The 26,546-nt window shown below is 38.0% G+C and overlaps 1 protein-coding gene across 3 annotated transcripts in view; it reads left to right on the top strand.

The window, feature by feature from the left end:
• The first annotated feature begins 18,993 nt into the window (after window positions 1–18,993).
• Window positions 18,994–26,546, top strand: part of GRIA4 (glutamate ionotropic receptor AMPA type subunit 4) — a 275,597-nt gene continuing 268,044 nt past the window's right edge. For all 3 annotated transcript variants that reach the window (XM_067567661.1, XM_067567671.1, XM_067567680.1), the window contains exons 1-2: window positions 18,994–19,275; window positions 20,332–20,490. In XM_067567661.1, the coding sequence (XP_067423762.1) occupies window positions 19,188–19,275; window positions 20,332–20,490 (247 nt within the window). In that variant the 5' untranslated portion in view covers window positions 18,994–19,187. The remainder of the gene's footprint in view (window positions 19,276–20,331; window positions 20,491–26,546) is intronic.

Genomic DNA, 26,546 nt, shown 5'->3' with positions numbered 1-26,546 from the left:
TGTAATATTCATAATCAGAGACTTGAAAACTTTCAAAATTTTGAATTTCTATGAAATTTTTCACCAAAACTTCAAAGTCTGAGGGAGAAAACAAGCCAAAATGTCTGACAAATATGTTATCCTGGTTTTGACCTGCGATAGAATTAAATGAAAATTCTTGAAAATTCAAATTATTCATGGAAATTACATACTGTTTCTCAACTAGCTCTAATAATAATAAATGTATGTATATGAAGATTTTTGCATATGAACATTTTTCCTATTTATGGTCATTACATTATTACTGTATCTTCTCAAATATTTTCAGAGCTACCAAGGAAAACATCTACTACATTAAAAATACAACAGTTCAGCTTGAGATGAATATAATATGGATGCAGAATGAAATTCAGACCTCTCCAAATCATTTCCCTTTCTTTGTATGATATATATATATATATATATATACACACACACACACACACACACAAATATATTAATATTAATTAATTTAATTAATACTATAAAATGTATAAATAAATATAATACATAATAATAATTAATATTGCAAGACTTTTATTTTTATTTTACAATTTGACAATATCCAGTTTCAAAATTAGCTTAATATATTTGTTCCTTCATTTGCACCTTTTATATAGATTATATGAATAGGTTTGATTTGCATGCAGCAGACATTCTCCAAGCCTGGGAAGACTCTACTCTCTCTTCCAGAGGACATTCAATGAAACCCAGTGAAAACAATAAAAATGCATGTTTTTCTTGTTTTACCACCCCACCCCTCAATTTAGTAGTCAGGAAAAACAGAATCAACTAACCTATGCTGAATACAATAGGTGGTTATGGTTTTGCTGAGTTCTATGCAGAAACAAACCAGCAAGGCAAGAAATCATAGCAGGCTGCTATGTCCCGATTTTCTAAAAGTACCACTAAAATGCACTATTGTTTTTCCAAAATACTAATAACAAGAAGTTACTCCACATGTATATAAGTGTTTCTTCTCTAGCTTAGCAGTGAAATTGTACAAGAAAGGTTGTTTCTATTTTGTAATTAATCCATTTTTAAATTTAAAAAGAGGCAGAATTTTTATAAGCCATTTAGCCAACTTCTAGAATGACATCTAGGCAAATTTTAAAGGAAATGATTATTTACAGCTTCTATTGACTTCACTAAAGACTGGATGCTCTGCATCTTTGAAATTCAATCACTAATCTTACACTTATATTAGGCACCCAAATCAGCTATGTAAGTACATAAATATGGGTGTAGGACTCTATCCCAAAGCACCCAAATTTATAAATTGGTCCCACAGGAAAAAATATGCACATACAATACTGTTATACACATACATATACTGTTATATATACATCTGCACCAATGTGTAGTCTATAATGTATAGTATGTATAGTATTTATAGTATAATGTATAGTATGTATGTATAGTATGAAATTTGTGGCATTATAAATTCTAGAAATGGAAAAGACCTATTGAGTAATATAGTTCATCTCCCTGCTAATATGGGTTGTTCCCTAGTGTATATTTTCTAATGTTTTTGTCTAGTCTTGTTTTAAATATGCCAAATAATGGTCATCTCAATTCCTTTAAGTGATTACCATACTAATAGAGGTGACTCTCAGGAAGTTTTTCCTGACAGTCACCCTACATTTTCCCTTTCTTAATTTCATTGTATTGCTCCTACAAAAGTCTAGGTGCAATCAGACTGGACTTGCTTACGACAGTTCTCTGTCTCCCTGTCGCATGATGTGATGCATCTGCATTGTTTGCAGCACAAAAGTAAATGAGTCTTTTTGCTACCATGTTATATTGCAAAAGCATGTCTAATCTGCTGTCCACTATCACTCCTCCTTGCATAACAATTTCCCAGTTTCTTCCAAAATATTTTGTTTTGAATTATTTTTCCCATGATGAACTACCTTGTCTCTGTCCAAAATGAAACTTATTTTGTTGTTTTCAGCCTATGAGCTCCTCAGCATGGTTGAGTGCTTTTCAACTGATCAATTTCTTAAGTAACTTTTTATTATTTCTCTCTCTTCACTGTGATTGCAACTCTTTCTAACTGAATATCCTCTGTAAATTTGAGTACCATTTGTTTACTCGCTCTTCTAGATTGATGAAGTTAACTCTCGCATCCTTGCAATACCAGGGTATCAAGCAGATACTGTAATTTAAATCAGATTTTAATCTTGTTTTGCAATTGTACTTTTTAGTTATTTTCCCAAACAAAAGTTCATTCTCATGGTTGGTAACCATTAATACATGTTGATCTGTAACTAAATTTAGCCTTCAGATTAAATGAAGTACTTCTTTTTGCCAACCAGGTGGACACAGTAGATCCATAAATGCTTGTTTAAACAATTATATTAACTCAATAGATCTTAATTCAGATTTTCAACTTTAACATTTTTATTATGTTTGAAAAATGGTGAATAATGCATTTCTTATTTACTGGATGATTTTTTTTTAACTCGTGACTTCTATCTGCATTGGTTGGAAATTGGAGTTCAGTTAAAATACACAAAAACAGCATTTTAAAAATTGTTTTTAGTTAAATAAAACTCAATGTGCTAGATACATAAAAAAGTGTATCAAAACATATTTTGCATTTAAAAGTAACTGCTCTATTAAACAAAGGAAGTATTAATCAAAGTTTGTGAATTGATGGATTGTTTTTGTTCACCATGGGCCAGATTTCAAAAGCGTTGAGGCACCTAAAGAAGCATTGATTTTTATCCATCCTGTTTCAAATACAATATGGCTAATAGATTCCTAGATTTTAATGCCAGAAGGAATCATTTTGATCATCTAGTCTGACCTATATAACACATGCCCAGAATTTCACCCAGCAATTACTGAATCAAGTATACAGTGTCTGTTTTATCTAGGGTGTCTCTTTTAGTAAAACATTCATTCTTTATTTTAAAAATCATTACTAAAAAGCTAAATATAGATAACGTTCTGCATTTATCTACTAATTCTCCAAATCTCTGTTATAAAAAAAATCAGATTTATTTTTAAAGGTGGTCTTAATTAAACCATTCTGCTCATGATTCTATTATCCTTAATATGAATGTGAACTGATAGTATAGAATATGTTCACATTTTCTGAGTATTGGTATAGCTAATCAGAATAGGATTTTTTTCCACAGAAATTTGACATTATGGCAAAAAAATTAAACCTCAAAAGCTTTCCATTGAAAACCAGAGTTTTGAATTGGAAATGCCACTATGATGCAAACATGAGTTTCAATTTGGATGCTTTATGACCAGTTTCAACTAGACTCACTGGCCAGACTACATCTTCTTTGATGCACCATGGTCTTCCCTCTTGCTGAGCTGCTGTCGTGCATCATGGGATTCCCCAGCCATGGTGTATCGTGGGCAATGTAGTCCAGCTGGACTCAAACCAGAACTCAGCTCATAGAGGAGAAATGGGTGCATGAAGCATCCGAACTACAGCTCCTATGAGGTTGTGAAGCAGCATTTCAGAATCTATTTTTTTTCTTTTTTCAGAGGAAAAAAAATTTGGTTTTTGATTTTTTTTTCACAAAAAAGTCAAGTGTTTCTACAGAAACATTTTCCAATTAACTTTACTATTGATATAAAGCAGAAGCACAAATAGTCAGAAAATGTGTACATACGATACACTAATCAGTATGATATGTAGTAACCATAATGCAATTAAATTTAACATCTTTGTAGGGGAGAAAATACCCAAAAAACCCACCACAGTAGCATTTACCTTCAAAAAGGGGACCTACACAAAGATGAAAAGGCTTGTTAAATGGAAATTAAAAGGAACAGTCACAACAGTAAAGTGCCTGCAAGCTGATGGAAACATTTTAAAAAATACCATAATAAGCTTACATTATATGCATACCCCTAATAATAATAAAAGAGTAAGAGGACCCCAAAATGCCTAAACAACAGAATAAAAGATGGTTAGAGACAAAAAGACATGCTTTAAAAATTGGAAGTCCAAATCCTACTGAGGAAAATAAAAAGTGGCAAGGGGCAAGTCAACTGTTAAAGTATAATGAGGAAGGCCAAAAAAGAATCTGCAGAGCAACTAGCAAAAATCCACAAAAATTAACAGCTAATTTTTTTAAGTACATCAGAAATCTGACAAACAATCAATGGGACCACTGGACAATTAAGGTGCTAAAGGAGCACTCAAGGAAGATAAAGCAATTGCAGAGCAGTTAAATGAATTACTTGCATTGGTCTTCATTGCAGAGGATGTAAAGGAGATTCACACACCAGAGTCATTGGACTAGTCTACACCTAAAACTCTTGAGCCCTTGTGTAGCGCCTTATGTCAATGGGAGAGAGCTCTCCCGCAGACATAATAAAACCATCTAAAAAGTGGTGGTAGAGCATCTTCTGCTAACATAGCACTGTCCACACAAGCACTTATGTCACTCACGGGTATGGTTTTTTCACACCCCTGAGAGACAAAAGTTTTTCCAGCATAAGTGCTAGTGTAGACAAGGCCTTTCTTTTCAGGTGACAAATTTGAGGAACTGTCCCAGATTGAGGTGTCAATAACCTTCTCCTACTTGGATTGTTTTCCAGACCTATGCTTGAGGTGTGTCATCAAGATACTAGTTGAAATTTAATAAGCCTTCAGAAAAAATATCTCCTTAAACCTGAAAATTCCTCAGGTTGTAACAGGTATTATATTCAGTATCACTAAAGAAGATAAAGAGGCTGAGCAGAAAAGATGTCTTTAATGCAATAATGTCCTTGCATTTAAGACTAATTTTTCTGCAAATGATTGTTTTTGGGATATTTCTCTTGCTGGAACTTTATTCAGGCTAATCAAAATAGATCAATAGTTTGTTAATGTTTGGGGGGTTTTTTTGTTTTTTTTTTTTTGGGGGGGGGAGGGGGAGGGAATTTAAGTATCGTATACTCCATAGAAGCCTTTCTAAGCATGTTTTCCTTTTACTGGTTACTGGTGCATTAATGTCTGCTTTCCTTTAGTGATCACTGGACCTTAAGTCAAGGACACTAGACAAATATTTACTGCATTACCAAAACCCATAAATATTGTTTAAGTAGGTGAATAGATTTTGCTGAAACTTTCCAGAAATATTCACATCTGGTTACAGATAAAGTTTGTGAAATTTTAATCCAATAAAAATTTGTTTCAGAAAGTTATAAGCAATTAAAAAGGAAGATAATAAAATTTGCTTTTCAACTTTAATTGCTGTAGTAGCTACTGCACCTGCTATAGTAATATAAGAAAGCCTTACTAATACAATCTAAGCCATAAGGAAATAGTTTAGGTAATATTTTCAAAGTTTGGTGCCTTTCAATATTTGCTGATTACATTTTAAGTTACGTTATTAACACACTGTCTTGAAGAGAAAACTATATGTTGATACAATGACATTTATGTTGCATTCTCCATGACAACTACAGCTGAATATACCTTGGTATTACTAACCTATGAAAATACATAAACATAACTTTGCCGCACTGAACTTCATATGAGACATTCAAATCATTGTTTGTTGCAGGTCATTAAGAAACTAGTAAACAGACTATTTAACAAAGATGCTAATGTAAATTTTCCATGACAGTAGTCACTGCTATCCTGCTGACAAATGATAATGTCATTGGAACATGTCCTTAGAGCACAGTAATTACTGTTGTATTCATGAGAGTATGTGGCTTGAAGTTTACCTGATTTGAATATGAACAGCTCTCAATAAAGTTCACACATGTTCTGTGCATCAGGTGCATGTGCCGCATGAATATGTTAGTATAAAATCTCTAAAGAAATAATTGATTCAGCTTTTACTGACCTAGGGGCACTACAATGTGCTCTCTCTACAACACAAGATTTGTCCTAGAATGCTACATTCTCCTACATTATTGAAGTGTTACTTTAGTTCCTTACCTTACAAGATAATGCAATAAGAGGGTAATGTTTCATTGAGTAGAAAGTGCAGTACTTGCAAAGAATTGTAATAATCTTTAATGATACCTTTCAAAGTGCTCTGCCTACCTGCACAAAACAGGCCTCTGTTGTTTAAACCAGGGAACACTAGTAAATCTGCAATATTGATGAGGTCTATGCTTCTGAGGAAGCATATTCTGAATTAAAGTATAATTGCATTTTGGTCATACTTGCAAGCTTTCCCCCAGCCCTTTTCAATTATCTTGAAGGAGCACATCTGGCCTTTAGAAGTCTTTTAGACATGTTGGACTATAGTATATGTTGGGAATTTAAAAATAGTACTTTAAGTCACAAAGGGACAGATTCGTTCACCCTTACATTGGGTTATATCTTTTGCCACAAGCTGTTACACTGCTATCAGTGGGACAGCTCATGAAGTAAGATGCTATTCTGTGTGGGTAGAGATGGTAGAATTTGACCCAAACCATTTAAAAATAATTATTTGTAAAAGCAGATCTATTCATGGTAAGATTACACAAATCAGAGATCAAGGCTGAGAGCTTCTTAACGAGGGTTTCATCCCCAAGCCCTTTAGCACCCATCAACCCTTAAACAGGGGGCAGGGCTACTCAGGGAGAACCAGAGGTTTAAAAATCCAGCTCCTAAGTGATGAGAGGAGCAAGTGAACAGGAGAAGCTAACGGGAGTTTTCTGAGGGAGTTTAGAGTTGGAGTGGGAAAGTGGGGGGAGGGCTAGCTACACTTCATTAACATTCTTTAGACTAAAGACAATAAACCCTCAATAAACACTCTATAAAACCCAACAACAATAAAGGAAAGAGCTGCAGGAGTAAAAAGAGCATGGAGATAGAAGTCCAAAGTAGGAACTATCCAGTTTATTGAACTGAATGTAGCATGTGTGATTACTTGACCTGTGGGCTGGTGAGGTATATGTGCATTTGGTGCAAGGAACTCCTGGCCCCCAGAGACTTCAGACGGACTTTGGAGACCAGGGTGGTTAAACTGGAGGGTCTAAAGGAGAAACAGAGGTACATATATGAGACTTTCCAGGACACAGTAGAATGATCCCATCCTCGGTCTGACAGCCTCTGTACTGTTGAGGAGGAGGAAAGTCTCAGGGAAAGAAAACATTCAACTGGAGCAGAGGGAAATGATCCCATAGTTGGGATCCTTCTTCCAGATGATGTCATGGTATCCTTTCGCACTGAGGATACCTCTCTAGGGGAGGGAACTCCAGTTATTAGGAAGAGACAGATAATACTTATGGGGTATTCAATCATTAGAAACATAGATAGCTGGGTTTGTGATGACCAGGAGAACTGCATGGAGACTTGCCTGATGGGTGTGAAGGTTGCGGATCTCTCAAGACATCTAGATAGACTTACCTGTAGTGCTGAAGAGGACCCAGTGGTCATGGTACATGTAGGGACCAATGACATAGGGAGAGATAGGAGAGAGGTCCTGGAGGCCAAATTTAGGCTGCTAGGAAAGATATTAAAGTCCAGGACCTCCATGGCAGCATGCTCTGAAATGCTTCCAGTTCGATTAGCAGGACCAGTTAGATAGACAGAGCTGTAGGGTCTCAATACGTGGATGAGATGATGGTGTTGAAAGAAGCTTGGGAACTTGGAAACCTTTTGGGAAAGGGGGAACCTGTACAGGAAGGATGGGCTCTGTCTAAACCAAAATGCAACTGGATTGTTGGCATGTAAACTTAACAGGGTCATATAGCAATTTTTAAACTAAGGGCTAGGGAAAAGTTAACAGGTGTGGAGAACATCGTTCAGACAGAGACCGGAGAGGATATATTAAGGGAGATTCTCTATATCCTGGTAAAAAGGAGGGGATGGAAGATGATAAAATTTGGGTAGGATCTGATGAGAAACAGTCAAATAAAAAAGGTCCATTCAATTACATCATATAATGGCAGACAGCTAAAAAGTGATAATTTGTTTAAGTGCTTATATACAAATGCTAGAAGTCTAAATACTAACATGGGTGAACTTGAGTGCCTCATATTAAATGAGGATATTGATGTAATTTTGTCATCACAGAAACTTGATGAAAGAAGGATAATCAATGGGACACAGCAATACTAGGATACAAAGTATATCGGAGGGACAGAATAGGTTGTTCTGGTGGGGGAGTGTCGCTATATGTGAAAGAAAGCAAAGAGTCAAATGAAGTAAAAATCTTAAATGAACTGAACTGTACCATAGAATCTCTATGGATAGTAATTCCATGCTTGAATAATAAGAATATAGCAGTAGGGATATACTACCGATCACCTGACCAGGATGGTGATAGTGACTGTGAAATGCTCAGGGAGATTAGAGATCAGTAATAATGAGGGATTTCAACTATTCACATATTGACTGGTACATGTCAGCTCAGGAAAAGATGCAGAAATAAAGTTTCTGGGCACCTTAAATGACTACTTATTGGAGCAGCTAGTCCTGGAACCCGCAAGAGGAGAGACAATTCTTGATTTAGTCCTAAATGGAGCAGAGGATCTGGCCCAAGAGGAATATAGCTGAACTGCTTGGTAATAAGGACCATAACATTATACAATTTAACATCCCTAGGAGAGGGAGGGGGAGAGGACACCAAAGCATCCCACCACAGTAGCATTTAATTTCCAAAAGGGTGAACTACACAAAAATGAGGAAGTTAAACAGAAATTAAAAGGTACAGGGCCAAAAGTGAAATCCCTGCAACCTGCATGGAAGCTTTTTAAAGACACCATAACAGAGGCTCAATTTAAATGTACACCCCAAATTTAAAAAACATAGTAAGAGCACCAAAAAAGTGCTACTATGGCTAAACAACAAAGTAAAAGAAGCAGTTAGAGGCAAAAAGGCATCCTTTAAGAAGTGGAAATTATATCCTATTCAAAAAAATAGAAAGGAGCATAAACTCTGGCAAGTGAAGTGTAAAAATATTAGGAAGGCCAAAAAAGAATTTGAAGAACAGCTAGCCAAAGACTCAAAAAGCAACAGCAAAAACCAATTTTTAACTACATCAGAACCAGGAAGCCTGTTAAACAACCGGTGAGGTTGAATCTTGAGATGCTAATGAACACTCAAGGAAGAAAAAGCTATTGCAGAGAAACTAAATGAATTCTTTGCATTGGTCTTCACAGCTGAGGATGTGAGGGAAATTCCCAAACCTGAGCCATTCTTTTTCTGTGACTAACTTTCCCACACAGAGATGGCTTTAGAGGAGGTTTTCGAACAAATTGATAAATTAAACAGTAATAAGTCACCAGGACCAGATAATATTCACCTGAGAGTTCTGAAGAAACTCAAATGTGAAATTGCAGAACTACTAACTGGTATGTGAACTATCATTTAAATCAGCTTCTGTACCAGATGACTGGAGGATAGCTAATGTGAAGCCAATTTTTTAAAAAGGCTCCAGAGGCAATCTTGGCAATTACAGGCCTAACGTCAGTCCCAGGCAAATTGGTTGTAACTATAGGAAACAACAGAATTATCAAACATACAGACAACCACAATTTGTTGAGGAAAAGTCAACATGGTTTTTATAAAAAGAAGTCAGGCATCCCTAATCTACTAGAATTCTCTGTGGGGAATCAACAAGCATGTGGACAAGGGTGATCCAGTGGATATAGTGTACTTAGCTTTTCAGAAAGCCTTTGACAAGGTCCCACCCCAAAGGTTCTTAAGCAAAATAAGCGGTCATGGGATAAGAGAGAAGGTCCTCGCCTGGATCAGTAACTGGTTAAAAGATAAGAAACAAAGGGTAGGAATAAATGCTCAGTTTTCAGAATAGAGAGAAGTAAATAGTGATGTTCCACAGGGGTCTATACTGGGACCAGTACTGTTCAACATATTCATAAATGATTTAGAAAAAGGGGTAAACAGTGAGGTGTCAAAATTTGCAGATGATCTGCAGCTAACCAAGATAGTTAAGTTCAAAGCAGACTGAAGGAGTTACAAAGGGATCTCATGAAATTGGGTGACTGGGCAACAGAATGGCAGATGAAATTCAATGTTGATAAATGCAAAGTAATGCACATTGGAAAACATAATCCCAGCTACACACACAAAATGATGGGGTCTAAATTATCTGTTACCACTCAAGAAAGAGATCTGTTAGTCATTGTGGATAGTTCTATGAAAACATCCACTCAATATGCAGTAGCAGACAAAAAAGCCAACAATATTAGGAATCATTAGAAAAGAGAGAGACAGAACACATCATATTACCTCTTTACAAATCCATAGTACGTCCACATCTTGAATACTGGGTGCAGATCTGGTTGCCTAATCTCAAAAAAAAAAAAATGTATTGGAAAAAGTACAGAAAATGGTAACAAAAATGATTAGGTGTATGGAACAGCTTCCGTATGAGGAGCAATTAATAAGACTAGAACTTTTCAGCTTGGAAAAGAGATGACTAGGGGGATATAATACAGGTCTACAAAATCATGACTGGTGTGGAGAAAGTAAATAAGGAAGTGTTATTTACTCCTCATAAAACAAGAAATAGGGAGTCACCAAATTAAATTTATAGGCAGTAGATTTAAAAGGAACAAAAGGAAGTATTTCTTCACACAACACACAGTCAACCTCTGGAACTCCTAGCCAGAGGATGGCGTGAAGGCCAAGACTATAACAGGATTCCAAAAAGAACTAGATAAGTTCATGGAGGATAGGTCCATCAATGGCTATTAGCCAGATGGGCAGGAATTGCTGTTTGCCAGAAGCTGGGAATGGGTGACGGGATGGATGGCTTGATGATTACCTGTTCTGTTTCATTCAATTCACCTGGCATTGGCCACTGTCAAAAGACAGGATCTGGGATAGATGGACCATTTTTCTGACCCAATATGGCTGTTCTTATGTTCCTATTATCTTATATCTTAAAAATGATGTCCCAAGCATACACTTTCCATGAACATCACTTAGCTTCATAGAATATAGCTTCTAAGAATGATTAGAAATATTAGTAAAATTATTTTAATATAATTTTTTGTGTAAATTTCTTGCAAAGTTCTAATATCTTAGGACACCAGCAGGCTTTTTAATCTGTTTAGAAAGCGGTTTCTGGCCCTGTATGGTCTTACCATATGGGAGTACCTGATTCAGAGAACAATGATCTAAAAAGGAACACGGGTTATCCAAATGTGTGGTACTTAATGGTAGTTAGTCAGGGATGAGATCTTAAAACTAGTAGAAAGTATAATCTAAGTGTAAACAAAAAAGAGGGAATTTAAAATGCATAATTAAGCAGGAATTATAAAAATTAATTTTAATTAGATAGAATATATGTTATTTTAAGAAAAGCTCTATTGGTAGTTAGTATAATTAACTGAGAAATATTTTAACATAAATAATATACCCATTGATGACAAGACGAAGAAGATGTTGACTGATGGCTGCATATTTTTATTTCCTCACATGCAGGTAAGAACTAATTGGAAATAGGAGAGGAGATAAGAGAACTCAGCTATATAAAAGTATACTAGACGTCATTAGCAATAAACAGCATTAAAACTAAATTTCTATGAGCTATTTAGTATACATTGATGTACTCTTACACTCTGGAATATGATTTTGTAAAAACAGCATTTTGAGGTTTCATGGTTATTGTGCTTCAATGAATTTCCTAGCAAATGTGACTCATGTTAGTTAGGAAGATGCTTTTTCTACCTCCCAGACCAGCAATCTCCACTCAGGTTCTGAAATTTAAGCTGGGTTCTTTTTGGTTTACTCATCACAATCAGCAATGAAGATTTTGCAGCTGGAACTCAGTTAACAATACTACTAATAATGTTGTATGAGCCAGAAAATAATCTAGAGGTGAAAAAAGGGTAACAATTAAATTTTGTCCCTAAAAAAGGAGAAATCGGTCAGCACAGAAAACAGGGAATTTGGAGCGAGGGAGGAGGGGGGAGTATGAGGGAAGTGTTTCTCATTAAAACGTTAAGAAATTTGCATTAAAAAAATCCATTTTCCAGCTTGATCTAATTGGAACATCTAGCCAGAGTCTCTTTATTAAAATCAAAAGTATAGACTGTAGTATTGAGTAGAAAAATAAATTTTAATGAAACCTAGAAACCCTCAAAACAAACCCCCATGGTTTCTCATTGGAAAACTGGAAAAGTTCTAAGGAATCAAATTTTCCACAAATTTTCATTAAAAAGGCCATTTTTTATCCAAAATAAATAACATTTAAAATTCTGATCTCTAGATCCAATCTTCGGCTCCTGGCTCTTGAGGCAGTTTCTTCACCCCTTTACAGTGCATACTGATTTCAGTTTCCTTGCATAACACTTAACAAGGCCTTTGTGACAAGGTAAAATAGCATTACCTTGATCCTAGTTAACAAAAGGGTTCTTTCTCTGTGACAGAATATACCCCATGTTCACGCCATGCAAACTATTGTAATAATGTTTATACATGATATACCTTCTAAGGTATAATTTAAAATTCATAATTTGCTGATCAATAATATCCTAGCAAAATGCACACAGCAGTGGTATATGTGAAATTATAAACATAAGCTGAGATCATGACTAAAAATATATTTTCTAGATAAATCTGGGGAGTGGCCAGTTCCTCAGAGAAAACAGGTACTCTAGTTGTAAACAAGAATGATGCACTGTTACCTGATAAGTGGCCATTCTTTGGCAGAAAAGGACAGAGGGCCAAAAATCTACATCTCTAGTAAAGACCAGCATGGAGTTTCCTTCCACACAGACTGACTGTCACCTTGCTCCCAGCTGGAAATGCTTCTCAAAGGGGGAACGGGACTATAAAAAGAAGGGGCAGACACCCTTCCTTCCCTGTCCCCCTGCCCATTGCATTCTCTGTACCTGAAAAGACAAAGGAAGTAGCCATTGGCCTCTGGGGAAGGGGTCCTGACCTAAATAGTTTGGTCAGTAAGACTGCTGAAAGCATGTGGTGAGAAAACTTTGCTTTGAATCTAACATAGTGTTTTAGGCACTAATAAGCATTTTATCTTTATTTTTCTAGTAACATTTCTGACTTGTATGCCTCATTTCTTGTACTCACTTTCAATCTATCTTTTTGTAGTTAATACACTTGTTTTACTGTTTTATCTAATGCAGTGTGTTTATCTCGGGAGCTAGTTTGAATAATAAACTGGCATATTAAAGGAATAATGGACTTCTTATACTTGTACTGTTCAGGAGAGGACTGGACAGTACAGGACATACACACTCAATCTCGGATCTTCCAGAAATGTATTGGGGTCATCATGCAAGATAAGCAAGGCTGATAAGAGCCAAGGTGTGACGGGCTGGCCGCAGCATCCACAGACATAGCTGACAGTGACTTACATGCTGGAAGCGGTTTGTGAGCAGTCCAGGTTGGAGGCTGCTGCAGCAAGGCATTGTAGAGGGCACCCCAAGTTACAGGGCAGGAGTGACACAGCTACTCATTAGTCTAGACTGTGCCCCTGTATGTCACATTCTTCTCCTCCTTTGCACAGGTGTTGAGAGGAAGAACTATAAGGCCTTGTCTTCTGTAGTGTAGTCCAGCTGTTGCTGGCATTTTAAACACCATTTCAGTTACCCTTGTACAAATCAGGTCTAATTTATATGGTACATAAAAAGCTAGCAGCAGCTGGTGGCTGGTTTACACTAGAGCTCCCAATATTGCTGCTACTACTAGAGCTGAACCAATATTAGCAAAAAAATATATTTTATTTTTTTGTAAAATGTCCTAGCGTAGATAAAGCCAGGAGTGGGTCACAAGACTAGGGTGACCCTAAAATGGTGAGTTTTTATAATTTTTTTCCACCTTCAAGTCATGAGGAAATTGTCCCATTCTGTCAGACCTGGCAGCAACAATCCATGCATTTGTGACATCTAGCGCTGGTTATTGCAATGCACTGTACTTGGGAATGAATCCAAAAATATTAAAGAAACTCCAGCTGGTGCATCAGTACAGCAGCCCACAAATATAGGTCAAAGGGATTACAACACTCTAGTTCCTGCTCTGTTGAAGATCAGATCAAGTTTAAAGTCATGGGGCATGATTCTGCTCTCAGACCAGTTTTATACCAGTGTAATTCCATTGATTTAAATGGAAATAGTCTCAATTTTTATGCCAGTGTGAATTAAAGGAGGATCTAGCCCTGATTTTCAGTTTTTTCAGTGGGCAGGTCCAAAGAGCCTAAACAATTGCCTCATGCCCTCCATGATCAAGCCCTTCCAAGTCACCTGCACCCCTTAGGATTAATGAAACACCCAATGGACATTTCATGGATAGAGAATGGGAGTGAAGGATGATCAGAAACTTGGACCACATTCAGGGCAAAATGCAGATCATACATATTTGCCTCAGTGCTAACAATTTTAATTAGAAATATCATTAAAATAATTACCCATTCTGTTTGCGCTTACATGTGGGTGAAAGAAAAATATGTCAAGAATAAGATTAGAAATAAAGCAAAGTTACTGAAAATTCATCCAGCTATTGAAATGAGGGAGAGAGAGAGAGACAAACCTCAAGTATATTGGTAATCTTCTCAGTATGGCTGACACCACTTTGCTAGGTGCTTAGAGATCATGGTGAAGGGCACAGTATTAGATCCCTAGACAGATTATTTGTATTTATTATTTATTTGATTTTGCCCACAAGTGCTAAACACTTCACAGATGACAGATACTGCCCCAAAGATCTTACAGTTTAAAGGATCTATTTGACAGATGTTTGAAGTATAACGTACGTCAAGAAGGGAAGGATAAACAAGGACAGATGTTATGGAGAAAGCAATCCATATACCTCCCCACTGCTTAGGTGCTGGTAGCAATTACATGGGGAAGGCTGCACTGAAATTTGCACATGAAGCAGGAGTAACCACTATCTTTTCCACACTTCAGTGACTGAGTTTAGTCTCCAGATCTGGCACAATATTACTTCACACAGCACACCAAAATGTCACCAGTTACACTGTACATGGTTGAGAGGTGTTTGGGGATTTATCGGCACATTCTGTGTGATGAGAGGGAGTGACCAACCATGTTGAAAGGGACAGCCTTAACTTAAATCACAAATATAACACATCCCTACGCTCACACAAGGAGAATTTCAATTCTGTGATTCCTATAGGAATCAATACCAAATTAGGAATTGCTAACAGTATAGACCACCCATTTCCATAGGGCTCACAGAGAAAAGAACTTCTAACACCAAACCCCATATACACATCTCAAATCAAAACCATGTACAATGTACCTGGTGGTTTCCAAACTAAGCCTATATCAACCAGCAGAACACATGAACATAGAACCGGTAAGCTTCCTTGGATTCAATTCAGACTAACTGGTGGTTCAGAGAGAGGCTGGAGATATTGGGCTGGAGATATCTGCTGTGAATGGTAGAAAGGGAGGTACCTGAAATTGAAAAGGGGGATCTGATGTGTTTGAATGTGAATGGGGAGCTTAAACGATAGAACTAGCTTATTTCTTTGCGTTTTAGGGTTTGTGTTGCTGGTCTGCACAGTCTAGCAACCTTAACTCAAAGTTCACATTTTGGATGTAGGCATATATACATATGTATCAATGCTGATAGTAGATCACATCGATAGCTGTCAGAATTGATGTGTTATAACCCGTAACCCCCATGCAGAGCCCCAGCTTCTCCCATGCATTCTCCTAAAAGCAGCATAAATAAGGGAGGTAAAAAAAATAGGGCTGACATGATGGTAAGGCTCTGCTATGGACCACCAAATCAGAAAGAGGAGGTGAATGAGGATTTCTGGAACAAATAACAGCAATATCCAAAACACAACACCTGGTAGCAATGGGGAACTTTAACTACCCGGACATTTGTTGTAAAAGTAATCTGGCAAAACACAAAATTTCCAGTAAGTTTTTGGAATGTGTTGGGACAACTTTGTGTGTCAGACAGTGAAGGAAGTAACCAGGGGACAGCCATTTTAGACTTGCTTCTGACCAAGAAGGGAAAATTGGTAGAGAATTTGAAGGTGGAAGGCAATTTGGGTGAAATGGTGAAATGACGGATGTCAGGATTCTAAGAAAAGGAAGGAGTGATAGCAGCAGAATGACAATGGATTTCAAAATATCAGGCTTTAACAAACTCAGAAAACTGGCAAGTAAGGTCCCATGGGAAGAAAATGTAAGAGCAGAAGGAGTTCAAGAGAGCTGTCAGTTTCTCAAGGAGACCATATTAAAGACACCACTGCAAGCTATCCTGATGTGAAAGAAAGTTAGGAAAAATAGTAAAAGGCCATCATGGCTCCATCCGGAGCTCTGTAATGACCTGAAAACCAAAAAGGAATCCTACACAAAATGGAAACATGGACAAATTGCTAAGGAGGGGTACAAAAGAATAGTGCAAGCATGTAGGAACAACATGAAAAAAAGTACCAAGTAAGTTTCACCCAGCAAGGGACATAAGGCAATAAGGAAAGGTTCTTTAAATACATTAGGAGCAAGAGAAATATGAAGGAAAGTGTAGCTTGTCTACATAGAGGGGAAGGAGAGCTAATAATTGATGACATCAATAAGTTTAAGGAGTTTGCTGGCTATTTTGCTTCAGTCGTCACTAAAATCATTAATGATGACCAATTACTCAACATAATTAATATTAATAACAAGGGGGAAGGTAAGGTACACACCCAAAACAGGGGAAGAACAGTTTAAAGAAAATATAGATAAGATAGATGCATTCAAGTCTGCAGGACCTGTTGAAATCAATCCTTCGGTACTTAAAGAATTAGTTAAAGCAATCTTGGACCTGTTAGCAATTATCTTTGTGAACTTCTGGAGAATGGTTGATGTCCCAAAAGACCGAAGAAGGGCAAACATAGTGGAACAAAGAGGACCCAAGGAATTATAGACCAATCAGCCTAACTTTGATAACTGGATAACTGCTAATTATTAAGCAATCAATTTAACATGGAGGAAAATAATCTTATAAGGAATAGCCAGCATGGATTTATCAAGAACAAATCCTGCCAAGCCAATCTGATTTGCTTCTTTGACAGGGTTACAGGCCTAGTGGATGTGGGGAACCAGTAGACATGAACATTCTTGATTTTTTTCAGCTTTTGACAGTTGCACGTGACATTCTCATAAGCAAACTAGGGAAAGAAGATCTAGATGAATTTACTATAAGGTGGGTGCACAACTGCTCGAAAGACCATATTCAATGTGTAGTTATCAATGGTTTGCTGTCAAACTGGGAGGGTGTATCTAGCGGGGTACTGCAGGAGTTAGTCCTGGGTCTGCTACCATTCAATATTTTCATTAATGACTTGGATAATAGGGTGAAGAGTATATAATCTATATTTATAAAATTTGCAAATGACACCAGGCTGGAAGGGGTTGCAAGCACTTTGGAGGACAGGATTAGAATTCAAAATGACCTTGAAAAACTGGAGAATTGGTCTGAATTCAACAAGATGAAATTCAATAAATATAAGTGCAAAGTACTTCACGTGGGAAGGAAAAATCAAATGGACAATTATAAACTGGGGAATAACTGGCTATGTGGTGTACTGCTGAAAAGGACTTGGGGGTTATAGTGGATCACAAACTGAATAAGTCAACCACGTGATACAGCCGTGAAAAAGGTTAATATTATGCTGGATTGTATTCACAAAATTGTCATATGTTAGACACGGGAGGTAATTGTCCCGCTTTGCGTGGCACTGGTGAGGTCTCAGGTAGAGAGTACTGTGCCCAATTCTGAGTGCCACACTTTAGGACAGATGTGAACAAGTTGGAAAGAGTCCAAAGGAGAGCAACAAAAATCATTAAAGATTTAGAAAACTTGACTGCTGAAGAAAGGTTAAAAAAAAAATTGGACATGTTGAGTCCTGAGAAAAGAAGATTGGTGGGATGGGGGGTATCTGATAACTGTCTTCAAATATGTTAAGAACTGTTATGGAAAAGGATGTGATCAATAGTTCTCCATGCCGGTTGAACATAGGACAAGAAGTAATGGGCTTATTTTGCAGCAAGGGAGATTTAGGTTAGAGATTAGGAAAAACATTGCAAGTATGAGGGTAATTAAGGTCACGAACAGGTTTCCAAGGGAGGTTGTGGAATCCCCAGCATTGCAGGTTTTTAGGAACAGGTTTTATAACACATGTCAGGAGTGGTTTAGGTTACCTTGCTCCTACCACAGTGCAGGGGACTGGACTCGATGACCCCTCAACGTCTCTTCCAGCCTTGCATGTCAATGATTCTCTGATCTTGTGTTCATCATTAAATATCAATTATTATTAATGTCCTCAGCATCCTTCTCCTTCCTTTCTTCCCCCTCCCCTTCCGAGTAGGTTGCTGATCCTGTCCCCCAAACTCTCTATAGCCCACAGGGCAGGAGACTGTAAGAAAGGGCTACTGATGGCAATGAAGCAGCAGTGACCTTGGTTACCCCAAGCCTTCTCTCCCCCTCCTCTCTCATCCCGTCTCCTTTCACGCCCCCTCTCCAGAAGGATTTGCTCCTTGGATTCCCCCCCCCCCCTTTTGCTGCAGTATCTAAAGTCCCACCTTTGCTGCTAGGGCTGTGCCTGAGAGCAAGACTTGGCTGCAAAAGAAAGGGCTCTGTCCTCCTGGGGACAAACTTCATTGCTGCTGCTGCTATAGCTGTGTGTGTGTGTGAGAGAGAGGAAGAGAGCATCCCCCTTGCTGTCCTCTGGAGCCTCTGCTCTTGTGCTTGCTTATTTCTCTGTGGCTCCAAAGGCGTTTCGGTTGTGGGGGTGCACTGGAGAGAGACTGAGGAAGCCTTGTGTGTGTGTGCGCGTGTGTGTGTGTGTGTGTGTGTGTGCGTGCGCGCGCGCCCCCGCCTCTCTCTCTCTCTGCTTGTGTTTAGGGGAGGGGGGAAAGGAGGGAGATAGCGCATGTCTCATCTCTCAGTGCAGCCACTAGACGCTCCCACCACCACCAAACTCTCCACCATCTTTTGCATGTGCAACATTTGCAGTCGGACCGAAACCTCTCCCAGGGCTATGGAGACTGCGGGAAAAATCCGGCTCAGCAGGATGGATTGCTAAAAAAAAAAAAAACAACCACCACCACCAACAAAAACAATTAAAAATTAAAAAGAAAGAAAGAAGGAAGGAGGGGGAAAGAAACCAAACCCTTTTCTCCCCCTCCCCTTTGAATTCATTTTTCTTCTTAATTTTGTTTGTAGCCACCTCGTCCTCAATGCCTCTCTGAGCAGCATCTAGCGAGAGAGAGAGAGAGAGAAGGAGAGAGGCAGAGAGGCAAAAGAGAAGATGAGGATTATTTGCAGACAGCTTGTCTTGTTGTTTTCTGGCTTTTGGGGACTAGCAATGGGAGCTTTTCCTAGCAGTGTGCAAATAGGTAAGCGCTGCATCGGGCTGGGTGCATGTGTCTGTCAAGTGTTACCATCCTCCGCCAAAGTGAGTTAGGAACGAGGGGCCGAATGAAGCTACACGATTTCTCCCCCTACCCGCCTTTAATTTTCTCCCTGGAAAGCGTGTGTGTGTGTGTGTGTGTGTGTGTACACGGGGTGAGGGGGAACGGAGAGGGGCTGGTAAAATCATGTAAACGGAGTGATCTGTAGGACGGCTGTGTGTGTGTGTGCCGTATTGGAATAAGTTGGGAAGATGCCCCCTTCCCTGTGCTATTTAATTGCCACCCCGATTTCTGGAGGGATGGCGAGTTGTACGAAAGCCGATTTCTCGTGCACCGGCTTCTTTGCCCTGGGGAGGAAGATGATGCTGGCTTTTACTTTCCCTTTTCATAGTCTGAAAGTTTAGGATTTTGTGTTTTCCCCCCTTCTGCTCCTGTGTCGCCCTCCCCACCCGTCCCCACTCTCTCCCTCTCTCTCTCTCTCTCGCACATTTCTCCTTCCCTTCTTTTGGACAGGGCGCAGTTATTTGAATTCCTTCCAGCTCCGCTCCATCACTGCATCATTTCTCGCGCCCCTCGGAACGCGGAGCTGCTCCCTGCCCGCACATGGGCTGCAGGGGAGCAAAGTTCATTACATGCCTGCTCGGTGTAGATGTTTTTAATCGAAGCAGCATCGCTCTCCTTAACCTGCCCGCCACTTAAGGCAAGAGAGGGTGCCCAGCCGCTGATTTAGCAATGCGTTCAGTGTCCTGGAGATGGAGGCTAAATGGTTTCAAAGGTCACCGCAATCATGACCAATCTGGGTATTGAAATATGAAAGGCTGGGACCCGAGAAGGCAGAAATAGAGCATGAATGCAGCTGGGAGGTTGACATCGGTTTAGGACAGTGATTTAAGGTAGTGGTTGTGATTATGAATATGATTAGTGCATGTATCCACAGGACCAACATTACTGAGTAGCTTTGGGAGAGGTAGTTGGCTGGTTTCACAGAACAGTGATTGGCTTGTAAATAATTGACTCTTGCTTCCTCTGCTGTTTTTGTAGGTGGTCTCTTCATCAGAAACACAGATCAGGAATATACTGCTTTTCGATTAGCAATTTTTCTTCATAACACCAGCCCCAACGTCTCTGAAGCACCTTTTAATTTGGTTCCTCATGTAGACAACATTGAAACAGCTAACAGCTTTGCTGTAACAAATGCCTGTAAGTAAACGTGCCATTGATCTGGCCAAGTTATTAGTAAATTACAATGAAATTAAGATGAGCCCACATAATTACCTTGTATAAAACAATCTATTTTCAAGTCAGCTGCTCTGTGCGAAAAAGCCACAGGGACAGAATCCTCCTTAGTTTCTAACCTTAGCAACATCCCCTCTCCTGCTTTGTGCTGACTAACTGAATGTGACATTTACTTTAGTGTTGTTACCGTAGTTTCTTGCTTTCTGGTTTCTATGGAGATGAATTTTGCGGTTGTAAAGAAAAATTATGAATTATGAATGTCTTGATGCTATTAGGCATGGCGTGTCTTGCCTGGGTTTGAAAATACAGCATAATATTTGTGATCACAAGTGCACTTCTAATGGCTAAAGGGGGACAGTGAAGCAATGTGTGCAGGATAATATATTTGAGTAGGTTGACGCTGCAGTTCATCTAGTGATGTCACTTGAGCCTGCCCTACTCTTACATTCTGGGTTGTAAATGTCTCTTATCATCTCCTAATGCATACATCCTGTGGGTATGTCTCCATGCAGCGACACATTGGTGCCAGATCAAGTTAGTATCTGATCTACTTGATTTCACAAACCACCCCAACTGGAACTATTACTCCCCTCCCCCAGTCCGCACACGCTTTCTCATTAAAAAGGGATGCTCTTACCAAATGGGATACATTTTTAAAAATAGAGTATAGCTGAACTTCCACGTTTACAGCACCCCTGATTTTTTCCAACACTGGGAAAAATACCTGCTCATGTCTGCTTCATGTCCGACAGTGGGGAGGCATTTGTGTTTCTGTTCATATAAGTCAGACTTCATAAGCGGTATTCATTTTATAGTGTAGGGCAAAATGATTTAGTGGCACAGAGCTAAATATTGTTATAAAATCGCCATTCCTTCTGTACACACATTTCAGGATTCAACTTCCATGTTTTTTTCAGTGGTTTCCCAAGAATTGCCCCTGGAACTAAAAGCACTTAGCAACATTGCTTACAGAGAATTTAAAATAGAAACAGATTGGGGAAGGTTTTTCTGTTCAGTGTGCCTTTAAGACACATACACTATTTCTTTAGCTATGTGGGTTTTCACATCCATCTCTTTTATACCTTTAATGTATGTGTATTGTACACACAACACACTTCACATTTTAGAACCTATGGGATGCCTGTTAAATGTATTTATATAATTCTTTGCTACTCCAAGTTTCAGATGACTCTCACCTCAGGAAAATCCTGTATATTGCCAAAATGGCAGCAATGCATATATGCAGAAAAAATGTATGCCCCATGAGTGTGAATTCTATATTAAGCAGGGTATTAGTTGTGTTTAGTGGTAAAATCAATTCCAAATTAAGTAAAGGAGGAAGGAGTTTTAAAAAGTGCTTTTAAAAGTAGATAGCATGAGATTAGATCCACGTAGGTGTATTTCACTGAGAAATATTGCGTTACATTTGACCTTTTGCTTGCACTGTTCATTTATTTCATGGTTTCGAATGGATAACATGGATTTTGAAATACTTTTGTTTGTTTGTTTTAGGGTGTTTTTTTTTTTTACCATTTGTATCTTACCTGGTTTTAGCTATAATTATTAAATTTGTCTGTGAATCTGCCTTTACTTCAGTGCTTCCAAATGATTTAAAGGCAGCTATTAAACTTTGGGCCAAAAACTACTGCACACAGTAATACTGTAAGCACAACACTGGGTTAAAAAACAACTCTGATTTGCATACATTTAAAACTATTGTCTATAGCTGAACTAATTCTGTATATGAGAGAACAACATTTAAGGTACAAAAAGTATATTCTATAACTTCTTCTCATTTGAACTATTCACAGTTGTTCTTTTAGCTCTCTTTCCACCCTCTTCCCCTTATGTTATGTTTAGTCTGTATTATTTTAATTGATGGAAAAACTGTTCCTGCATATTTGCCATCACTTACAGAAAGAGTGACTCATACCCTGATCCAAAATTATATCAAAATGTATAGCGAAGCCACTCTTGTGGTTCTAAGCAATTTAGTGATTTGTAGATGACAAATACGGACAGTATACAGAACGAAAAAACAAACAAGTGTATGTGTATGTAATTATACATATGTCTGCATGCATTTAGTAGCCCCAACTCTGCAGGCCTTACTCAGGCAAATCTCCCACTTAAATCAATATGTATTTTTATCCAAACATTACCCATTGTATTTATATGTCATATTTTACAGTTCTCTGTTCAATAGGTCTAATTGTGTTTCTTGCATTTATTTTTGTCTAACATATATGAATACTGGGGAATATATACTTTTTAAAAGTGCCCCTCCTAATGAAGCATGGGCAAACTGACTGACGAATGAACGTATCGCGTGTCCCTTAAGCTAAATATGAGCAGATTCCTGCAAAAATCAATTGTCTGATAGCTGGAGGACACAGGCTTCCAATGTGATTGAATTTGTTGGGTTGACAGAGGCTTCCAAAACACAGATGTGTGAGATTTTCTAACCTAATTAAAGATAAAAATTCGGCATTAAGTAATAGCATGGCAATCCCATACATATGAAATAACATCGCTGTACTAAACCAATGTGGAAATACTGGCTTTGATTCTTATCATTGTATAGAATTAATTAAGAGCACACGTGCCTCAAAATGATACAGTACAATAGCCTTAAAGCTACTGGACTGAAATGAATATTCATGTGAGGTCAAGCGTAAAGATCTAAGACGTGACCAGTTAGCTTTATTTCCATTTCTATTTCACTGCAGAGGTTACTCGTAAAAGCAGCAGTGTCTGGCCCGTTCTATGTATTAAGGATAATAAACAGGGCATCTTAAAGGTTTATGGCTGGTATGTTAGTCAAATCATGGAAAATCCTGTGAATATTTTGTTTGTCTTTCCAATAAACTAAAACAGTAGAGTGGCTGCTGTTTGTATACCATGATGTTTATCCAGGAATACTTCTGGAATTGAAATCTTTCTCTGTGTTCAGTTTTATATATGTTGTGATTGCCTGTATTTGTTTTGGCATTTAGCAGGCCCAGAACCATAGCATTTTTTTTCTTATAAATCATGCATTCTTGAGAAACAGGTCATTTTAGCATACAAATTTTATTATAGTTCAAATAAAGTTGGCCTGATTTGCACCAGCGTGGGTTTACCCCCCATGTTGGTGTCTTATTTAAATCCTATTAGTTTCTTTTGTATTTCATGCATTTTTCAGAAAATCCCTTTTACTGACAAAGGGAACTGAAATTATTGCAAAACATGGATCTTACAAGATTTTGACTCATCAGGACATAAACTAAAACTGTAACATTTGACAAATATACATTGATTTGCACGTTGCATGCAGACATTTTTGCTTGTGATTAAAGATCCAACTTCAAGTTTGTTTCAAACATAAGAGCTATGCATTTATTTTTGGAGAGGATAGTACATATTCATTCCTTAGCTAAATGAGAAAGGACTTCTTTAATTGTGTATGCTACCCTCTATATTTCACTAATGCACTTCAACAATGCTATCAACATAAGATGACCATATTTTAAAGACATTTAAATACTTTAGAGAAACAGTTGAAGTTGTGTAATTGCTACAAAGAGCAATTTGCCCACCAAAAGTACCCGTATCTTGTCTTGTGGGTATGGATATTTTTCAACTGCAAAATTAAAAACCCTTAATGAATATCTGGTTTTGCAATGCTAGTGGAGGACAATGCTGAATCATAAAAAAACGGTAATATTGAAAGAGTGTGGTCAACATTTTTTTAAAAGTAAAGTGTTTTCTCAAAGCCTCAGTTTCCCTTCATATGCACTCTTAACCAGATTAATACATTAGTGATAAGTAGCATATTTGGCAAATCGGCCACTCTTCTCCTACCAGACACTATGCTATTCTGCTCTTAACCAGGACTTTAATCTCAGACAGACAATATCCAATAAAGGATAAAACTTTATTTTATTAAGTATCCAACCTGGTAAGCAAAATAACAGGAGTTTATTTTGTGTAAGAAAATTCCGTAGGTTAGAATAAATTTCCTGTTTCTCCAGGAGTTTTAATTTTTGCCAGTTCTTCTTTTAGAATGTAGTGCTCTGGTCTAATGCAAAATTGATGGCTTTAGAAACAGAGAGGGCCTGATCCTGTCTAATTGAAAGAGAACAGGACTTCATCATTGACTTCAGAGTGCAGGATCGGTTCCATACAGAACTGACAGACAGACTCCCCTGCTCACACTGATCTATCAATGTGTCTTACTATGACCTTAGAGCAGTTGGGGCTAGGAGGGTAGTGTGATGTCTATGCCCTTTCCATGACTGGCCTTTCTCCTAATACTTCCAAAAGGATTATCAATTGGATTCACTATAATGGTGGTTTTACATTGTGGATATCTGTCAATATGACTTATTTTACATAAGCCACCAAAGAGCCCTTAGGTAGTATGAGCTTTCATTTGCCAAGTTGCCTAGCAATGGGATTTTCATTAAATTTGCTTATTAATTCAGTTTAAACAATTACAGCTCAATTCAGGACTAGGAGTGTAACCATCATTTAATAATCAACTTTGTTTAAAAACATAATGGTGTTCTTTAATTAGGGATCAAAACTGCGTGGGACTGGCTGGCAAATTAACTTATTTTGCCTTCAAGAGTAGCACAATGTTCCCAATGGGTAAGATCCGGGGTGCGCTGAGAATCAGTACAGTATAGGCAAGCTTGAATTGCAGGAGTGAATATGTGTCAGATGTTTTCAGAGAGAAAACTAACTGGATTTTTGTTGTTAAAGTCCTGTTTCAGAAGGAATAGATCTATTACAAAATCCCATTTAAAAATGTAATTATTTTTAGTAAATTAAGTTTATTGCAATTTAGACCCTTATGACTAAACCGATCTCTCATATGATTTCTTTAACTATCATTTTCTGGTGGATCCAGATAATATATGTGCATGTAGCTGCAATTGACTTTAAGAGGAATTATGTACACACATGAGGAGAACAGACCCCTAATTGAGCAAATGTCTTAGCTTAAGTGCTTGTTTGCATGCACTCCGTGAAACAGTTCTGCAGCAGACAACAAATCCGCCTTCAGTAGTTCCAATTTTAATAGTTTTCAAGGTTATAGTGAGGAAAATAAATGATCTGGCCTTCACTAAAACATAGTCAAATTTCCTCAGTGAGAATTTGAAAAGAAACTCTCCGCTGGCATGAAATAGGGCATTCATCCTAACATTCTTCATCTTATTGGATTGACTAAAAGTATAACCTCAGGAGCATTGTTATAGAATACACAAATCATTTCATCTTCCTTTTGGAAGATTAGTAAGAAAGATTCAGTTTCTTTATTTCTTCTGCAGATGCCAGAGCAATGCATCAGAATGAAGCAGTTTAACAAGTAAATTAAAGTGATTCACTTCAGCATTGTCATTGCAATCTCAGGGCATATCTACACTATGGACACTACAGCTTCCTATATCAACAGAAGGAGTTTGTCCATCAATGTGGGTAAAGCCACATCCCTGAGCAGCAATAGCTAGACTGACAGAATTCTTTCGTCAACTAGCTGAATCTGCATTGGGTACTAGGTTGGCTTAACTATGGTGCTCCGAGGTATTAATTTTTCATGATCCTGAGTGGCATAGCTATGTCAATCTAAATTTTAAGTGTAGACCAGTCAAAAGAGCTTGCACACTTCATTTTTAGCTCTTGATTGTATTGAGATTGTTCCTGAAATGGGGAAGCAGTCTGCTTCTATTTCTGAACCGTTTGGGGTCATTTTGGGTGAATCGTGCCACTCTAGACTGGAAGTTGGTGAACTTCTCTGGATTTCCAGAATTTTCTTCTACTGATAATTTGGAAGCCTCAAATTGCACATGGGGAGAATGTGTGCTGAAAGCTTAAACATTTAACTGCAGCATATTTAGCAAATTGCTGATCTGTCACAATCAATGCGAGGCTTTTTAACCAGTCATGGACCAATGGATGAAATGGAGCAGACCTGGTGTATACTAGGTTTGGAGTGCACTCTTTAATAGTTTCTTACGCTGTTCTTTCAGCAACAA

This window comes from Emydura macquarii, unplaced genomic scaffold, assembly GCF_026122565.2.
Source record: "Emydura macquarii macquarii isolate MOO-44397 ecotype Brisbane River unplaced genomic scaffold, CSIRO-AGI_Emac_v2 contig_318, whole genome shotgun sequence".
In the NCBI taxonomy this organism is placed as follows: Eukaryota; Metazoa; Chordata; order Testudines; family Chelidae; genus Emydura; species Emydura macquarii.
This window is presented reverse-complemented; position numbering and strand designations above follow the sequence as displayed.